The sequence below is a fragment of the Psittacula echo genome (assembly GCF_963264785.1).
Source record: "Psittacula echo genome assembly, chromosome: 14".
In the NCBI taxonomy this organism is placed as follows: Eukaryota; Metazoa; Chordata; class Aves; order Psittaciformes; family Psittacidae; genus Psittacula; species Psittacula echo.
In genome coordinates this window covers 10,414,707-10,421,786 of record NC_137750.1, presented here as the reverse complement: position 1 = coordinate 10,421,786, position 7,080 = coordinate 10,414,707, and the positions used below count along the sequence as shown (strand labels likewise).

Below are 7,080 nucleotides of genomic sequence, written 5' to 3'. Positions count from 1 at the left end.
CTAAGGAAGCTCATCCACTCTTGGCAGAGCTGTCGTCAGCATCTCCCGATGCCATCAGGGAGGCCTGGATCAGGCACACATTGCTTTCCCATCCTAGCTAAGTCCTGCGCTCTCCCTGCCGCAGGGACTCAGGGCAGAGCAATCAGCTAAATGCTTTATCCCCCTGTGGGCAGTCATGGGGGGGGGGGGGAATAGAAACCCGATGGGATCCTTTTGCTGGCCTGTCACGTTAAAGCCTCTCACCTCACCCTGTCTGTCACTGGAGACATAAACTCCTTAGAGGATGGCATCACGTGCTCCATAAATAACAAATATATAAGCTGGGGCAGTGGAGGGTGCAGCGGGCAGAGGAGGGGAGGCAGAACCCCGGCTCCTCCTCCGCTGTGGGACAGCGCCAGGGGAGCCAGGTGGACAGAGGATCGGCGCGGGGGCCCCATCCGGTAAGAACCCTGCGTCCCGGTGCCGCACCAGCCTTGGGGACACCGATGGTCCAGCCAGCCCAGTGACCTGCCAGCCCCAGGATCCCAGGCAGGGGGGGAATTGCTCTGGAGGGGAGGGAGGTTGGTGCACGGAGCTTAGCTTGTCTGAGAAGTGGCTTTGGTGGAGGTAAGAGCATGACTGAACCTCAGCCCATGTCCCATCCCTGCACTTCCAGCTCTATCAAAACCTGGGTGTAAGGACCCTTCCCACTGAAACCCTCCCTGTTCAGGGTGTTGGAAGATCTCAAGCTCTTTTGCAAAGAATATTCAGCTTCAGAACTGGGTGAATAACTCCTTGATATCAACTCGTTTAAACAGGCAAGCTCCAAAGCCAGGCAGATGCATCACATAATATCAGCAAGATGCTGTTATGGGGATAGTGCAGACCTGCCTCTTTATTTACATGTGAGGTCTTTGGACCACGCAGATGCTTTGATCTCTAGTGACAAACATGAGTGTATGGGGGGGGGGGAAATTTACAGAGAAAGCTTTTGGTAGCTGCTGTGTACACAGGGATGTATGGGGCTCATCTCAGGCAGGGCTGGAAGGAGTTACAGCACAAAACGTAGCCTAGGGTGTAAGTGACTTGAACAAGATACAGGAGGCTGTGCTGGAGCATTGCAAGACAGATGTCTCAAGCAAGGGATTGGGGATGCTCCTCCTCACTCTGGTTCTCACTCACTCTGTGAGCTGGGGTGAGGTTCCTTCACCTCTGCAGGTCGGATGCTCCCTGGGTGTAACAGCAGTGGTGGTACCCCCATGGCAGGGCTTGGGTCAGCTCCAGGGATGGGCTGGGATGATGGATGGCTCCTCTGTGCTCGCTCTGGGTCCCCAGCCCACCCCAGAACTTTGCATCTGCAGAGAGCAGAGAAGCAAAGCAAGGAGCTCATTTCCAGAGCACAGACACAAATAGAACAGCCCTGCAGCGGTGTAACCTGGGCTGCCAGGAATAAACTGCCAGAGGAGGGGGGAAATACAGGGAAAAGAAGCCAAGGAGCAGCCTTTCCCCGTCAGTGGTTTCGGCTCTGGGCTGTTGTTGTTTGGGGTCTCAGGAAGTTTCTAGAAGTAGCTGGAGGGATCTGAGCCCCCTTTCCCAGGTGTCTGTAATGGGAACGGAGCAGCCACTTGCGCAAGAGGTCTTGAATGTGCAGCTCTGGATGTCTTGGTAGAGACTTTCCACTATTCAGTTCCTTCCAGGCTTTATGTGATCTGGGATGAAGACTTGCTCTTGGGTACTGAACTGTTCAACAGTGGCTATCAGTGAGCAGACATCCCTGAGGAGCCTGGTCTAGTGGAAGGTGTCCCTGCTCATGATGGGGGGGGTAGGACCAGGTGACTTTTAATGATCCCTTCCAGCCCAAACTATCCTGCTCCAGAATCCCCACAGCAGCTGCAACATGAGTCCTGCCTGAGGCCGTACTGAGCTGGCTCTGCCCTGCCATCCTCAGGCACTCAGCACCACCCAGGGTCAAACCACCGCTGCATTTTCTAGGTGCCAGGGCCTGCCCTCCTGCCTCCTCTAGGATTTATCCAGGTGGATGAGCCCCTAATCCAGTTAGCAGGATGAGGAGTTCTAGAACAGTTGATATAAGCTCTGCAAACACTGCACCCCCAGCACCCTGCTGTCCCCTCTACCTCAGCCACCCCTTTACCTGCTTCCTACATGCTTCCCAGAGCATGAAGCACCCACTCCCAGCATCAAGTCAGTCCTTGGTGACCAGAAAAAGCATTGGGGTTGCCCAGTAATTGCCCCACCAAATAAACCCATTCTCCCTGATGGGTACGATCCCTTAGCTTACACATCCACTGCCAACCCAGCAATTCACTGAAGATCCATCACAGCACCCCGCTTTCATCTTGGGCTGGATAAACCAGGCATTCCAAGCACCCGGCCCTGGGCATTTTAGGGTGGAAAATTCCCAGCTTGCTCTGCCCAGTGCAATGTGTGTGCTGGTAATGCTTATGCTTCCATAAATCCTATTAGATAGAGGCAAGCCTATAATTAGCAGGAGAAAGCTGGCACCTCTCAAACAATCATCAAAAGTGACCTGGCTTCACAGTGGTTTGCTGCAGGGGGCTGGAATACTGGGCTGAGCAGGGATAGCTGCCTTCAGGAGCAATTCCTACTGTTTCTGCCTATGGAATGCGTGTGTTTAGTAAAGTTTTCCGCTCAGTTTATGGTTCTCTTTGGATTTATTAACCTGGACTGTTCAGACATGAAACCAGAGGCAGATTGAAGCTCCAGGCTTTGGTCCAGGTTGAGGGATTGGGCCCGGCTGTGCAGGATCGTGCTGATGGATGAGCACAGGCACTGGTGACCCTCCCGGGGAACTGAGGGATATGGGGTTCTGCCTCACAGGCAGCGTGCCCTAGGATGGGCTGTGTCTGGTGGGATCATGCTGCCCAAAGCTCCCTGGGCAGTGGCAGAGCCTGGGGCATCTCACTCAAGGAGGACACCAGTCCTTGCAGCTGCAGGCACCCACTCATCCTGCCATGAACCCATCTCAGCTCTATCTGTGAGCATGGATGTGACCCAAGAGCCCACCCGGCGCTGAGCTGTCACTTTACCTGCTGAGTGAGCTGGAGAAGGGAGTAAATCCTGGCAGCTGGGGCTGTCTCTGGGTGCCTGGTGCGTGTCCATGCTGGGACAGCTCAGTGCACGCATGCTGGCCCAGCACTGACCTCTCGCTCGCACACAGCCGTGCTGCACCGTGAAAGCAAGAGCATCACAAGGAGCTTTCACCTGGAAATGCTCACTTTGCATCCTCTTGGCATCCCGCAGGTGCAGCCCACCCTGCCTGTCCCAGGGCTCTGCTCCCTCTCCCCCTGCCTGGCTTTGCCATGGGCTGGGAGATGTTGGGCAGGATGCTCAGCCCCACGCCTGCTCCTCCTGCTCCAGCCGTCACCCCAGCCCTGCCCGTGCTCTGTCCCAGTGCCCAGACCTCCTAACTGGTTGCAGGGCTTTTGTCAGCCTGGTCCCTGGGTTTGCTACAGCCCATGGCTGGTGCCAGTCCCCTGGTCCCCCCAGGCACTGGCCCCAGCTCACAGTGATGGCAATGGGGGCACTGTGGGTGGGTGTTTGGTTGCATATAGCATAGAACCAGGGAATGGTTTGTATTGGAAGGGACCTTAAAGCTCATCCAGCTCCAACCCCTGCCACAGGCAGGGACACCTTCCACTGGAGCAGCTTGCTCCAAGCCCCTGTGTCCAACCTGGCCTTGAACACTGCCAGGGATGGGGCAGCCACAGCTTCTCTGGGCACCCTGTGCCAGCGCCTCAGCACCCTCACAGGGAAGAGCTTCTGCCTTACATCTAACCTGAGCTTCCCCTGTTCCAGTTTGAACCCATCACCCCTTGTCCTGTCGCTACAGTCCCTGATGAAGAGTTCACCTCCAGCATCCTATGTGTATCTATGATTCTATATATATATATATATCACTTCACATGTATAGGAGAAAGGTGCCAAGCAGCCTATCCCTGTGTGTTATCAACAGGTATTTCCAGCAGCTAAGAGCACTGGAGAAGTTTGGCTGAAAAAAGGACCAGTGGAGTTGCACCTGCGGAGAGCCGAGAAACAAAGCAGGGAGTCCATTTGCTCAAGGCTGCCCGAGCAGTGGAGCAGTGGGAAACCAGGCAGGAGCCGGAGCAGGAGCCGGAGCCGAAGCCGGAGCCGGAGCAGGAGCAGTAGCAGGAGCAGTAGCAGGAGCAGGAGCAGGAGCAGGATGTCGGTGCTCAGCGCGGTGCCTTTCCTGAAGCCGGTCCATGTGAGGCCCCGCCGTAGCTCTCCCGGCGGCCAGCGCCGTCACACGCTGCCTGCCAGTGAGTTCCGCTGCCTCAGCCCCGAGGATGCTGTCAGCGTGTTCGAGATCGAGAGGGAAGGTGAGGGGCTGCCGGGGGGGTCCTGCCCTTCCCTTCCTTCCCTTTCCTTCACCTTGTGTTCTCTGAGGGCACGTCCTGGTGGCAAAACCCTCCCTGTGTGCCCTCGTGAGTGACAAGAGAGGGATTCAGCGACTGTGTCTTGTGGCCAGGCCACCATGGGCTCCCTAATGAGGTGTGGAGGGCCTGTGGTTAACAAGGTGCAGAGCCATGGCCCTCAAGCTCACCTATCCCCTATAGGGTGGGGATGGTGGGAGGTGATGCCCTGTGCTGAGCAGCCTGCGGTGATCCTGGACCAGACCTCCCAGAACATCCCTGGGAGCCGGTGGGCAGCAGGAGAGGGGGAAGTGGGAGGAAGGACACCACGCTCAGCCTCCGGTCACACTGGGAGATGCACCCCAGCAACCTTCCCCCTCTCCTCCATCCCATGCACCCCCAGCTCCCCTCTCCCAGACTCACCCAGCCCATTTCTCCGTCCTCTCCAAAGGGAGATGCCGGGAGGGAGGGTTCATCTCAGCACCCACTGCGATAGCCTTGGCATCAGCAGCAGGAGCCTGAAGTCAGTCCCTGGGCCGTGGGTGGATGCTTTTGGGTGAGCAGAGCTGCTCCCTGGAGCCACTGGGGCCCCTCAGAGCTCCTTTAGACCAAGTAGGAAGCAGGACACAGGACTTCTCCCCGTCACATCCCGCTTCCATCACCTACATCGGTGCTGGGGGGTGTCCCAAAGGGTCTGGGTGCCCCTGGTGCCCCCCTCCACTCACTGCCATCCCCCTCCAGCCTTCATCTCCGTCTCCGGGGACTGTCCCCTCCACCTGGATGAGATCCGGCACTTCCTGAACCTGTGCCCGGAGCTGTCCCTTGGCTGGTTTGAGGAGGGGCGGCTCGTGGCGTTCGTCATCGGCTCCCTCTGGGACCAGGAGAGGCTCAGCCAGGTAAGAACCAGACCCTGTTACCCCAGCTCGTACCCTGGGGACCCGAAGCTCCCCGGGGCTACCCAGGAAGTGTTCTCCCAAGGCTGTGCTGGGGGAAATTAACTTCCTCAGTAATTAATTTTACTGATGCTGTTAAAAATACGCCAATTAATTCCCCTCAGCATTCATTTTATGATTAAAAAGCCTCCAAGGATGATGGGGGAGCTGAAGGAGGATGGCACTGGGGACCCTTGTCCTTATGGGGAGGATGTGGACCTTGAATCTGGGGTTGTTCAGTCTGGAGAAGGCTCGGGGGGGACCTGATGGCTCCCTACAAGTGCCTGAGAGGAGGATGGAGCCAGGAGGGGCTGGGCTCTGCTCCCAAGGAACAAGGGATGGGACAAGAGGAACCGGCCTCAAGCTGCACCAGGGCAGGTTTAGATGGAGCTGAGGAACAATTCCTGCCCCAGAGGGTGCTCAGGCATTGGAACAGGCTGCCCAGGGCAGGGCTGCAGGCACCGTCCCTGCAAGGGTTCACACACCGTGGAGACGAGGCCTCAGTGCCATGGGTTAGTGGTGGCTGGGTTGGACCAGATGAGCTTGAAGGGCTTTCCCAACCCCATTCCCGATCCCCCGGGGCTGGGAGCCAGGACCCGAGCAGGACCGGCCCTGACCCGCGCTCCTCCTGCAGGCAGCGCTGACCCTGCACCGGCCGCAGGGCTCGGCCGTGCACATCCACGTGCTGGCCGTGCACCGGGGCTGCCGGCAGCAGGGCAAGGGCTCCATCCTCATGTGGCGGTACCTGCAGTACCTGCGGGGCCTGCCCGCCGCCCGCCGCGCCCTGCTCATGTGCCAGCGCTTCCTCGTGCCCTTCTACCAGAAGTGCGGGTTCCGGGCGCTGGGGCCCTGCGCGGTGACGGTCGGGGACTTGGCCTTTGTGGAGATGGAGCACGCGGTGCGGGGGCACGCCTTCATGCGCAGGAACAGCGGCTGCTGAGCGCCCGCGGCTCCAGCGCTGCGCATGGGGACGGGGGCTGTGGCCCCTCTGCATCCTCCACCGCAGCTCCGCGTCCGCCCCGGACACAGCCACCCCTCTGCCTTCCAGCCACGGACGGCCTGGTCCCATCCCAGCGCTGACCCCATGGGCTCTGCTGTAGCCGTGGCTGTGCGGACAAGCCGGGGTGGGCTGCGGGGTTAAGGGCCCCCCGGGCATGGAAAGGTTGGGGGTCTCTGCTGATTTAAGGGTGCTCAGAGCCACGGTTTGCAGAGACACCCAGTAAAGCCTGTACATAACACGTGCCCCAGCCCTGCACCCTCTCCAGCCCCACCATGGCCAAGCCCACCCTTGAGCAGCCCCCAGACCAAGCAGGGGCCCTTGCAGATGCTCCCCTGCCTGCAAACATCCACCCAGAGCCCTTGGAGCACATCCCCAGCCCCACATTGTGGAGCCTCCCTTGGGGGCCACGCCAAACCAGTGCCCCCCAGACCCACGTCTGGCCCAGGGCAAGCCTTCTGCAAACACCTCAAGCTGTTGTCAAGCAGCAAATAAAGGCATGGTGATGGTTTTCTACACAGCCTGTGTGTGTTTGTGTCCTGCTCTGACACTCACCCGGTCACAACAGCCACAGCCAACAGCCCTCGGGGCATCTTGGCTTTGAGGGAGATGAGGCAGATCCAGCCCTGGGTCATTCAATGAAGGGGACACAGAGAGGGGGCTCTGTCCTTGGGCAAGGTGAAGGGGATCCATGGGTCTTTTTACTGCAGGTAATTGGCTTCCCCTTCTTGAGACCCTCAAAATCCTGTCCCCTGAGAGG

At 58.6% G+C, this 7,080-nt stretch overlaps 1 protein-coding gene across 1 annotated transcript; it reads left to right on the top strand.

Moving 5' to 3' along the window:
* Positions 1-4,201: 4,201 nt before the first annotated feature.
* On the top strand, positions 4,202-6,263 carry AANAT (aralkylamine N-acetyltransferase; the record flags this gene model as incomplete). Its single annotated transcript, XM_080629103.1, has 3 exons — positions 4,202-4,358; positions 5,133-5,287; positions 5,958-6,263. 3 exons carry the CDS (start codon positions 4,202-4,204, stop codon positions 6,261-6,263), a joined length of 618 nt encoding a protein of 205 aa, XP_080485229.1.
* Positions 6,264-7,080: the final 817 nt, after the last annotated feature.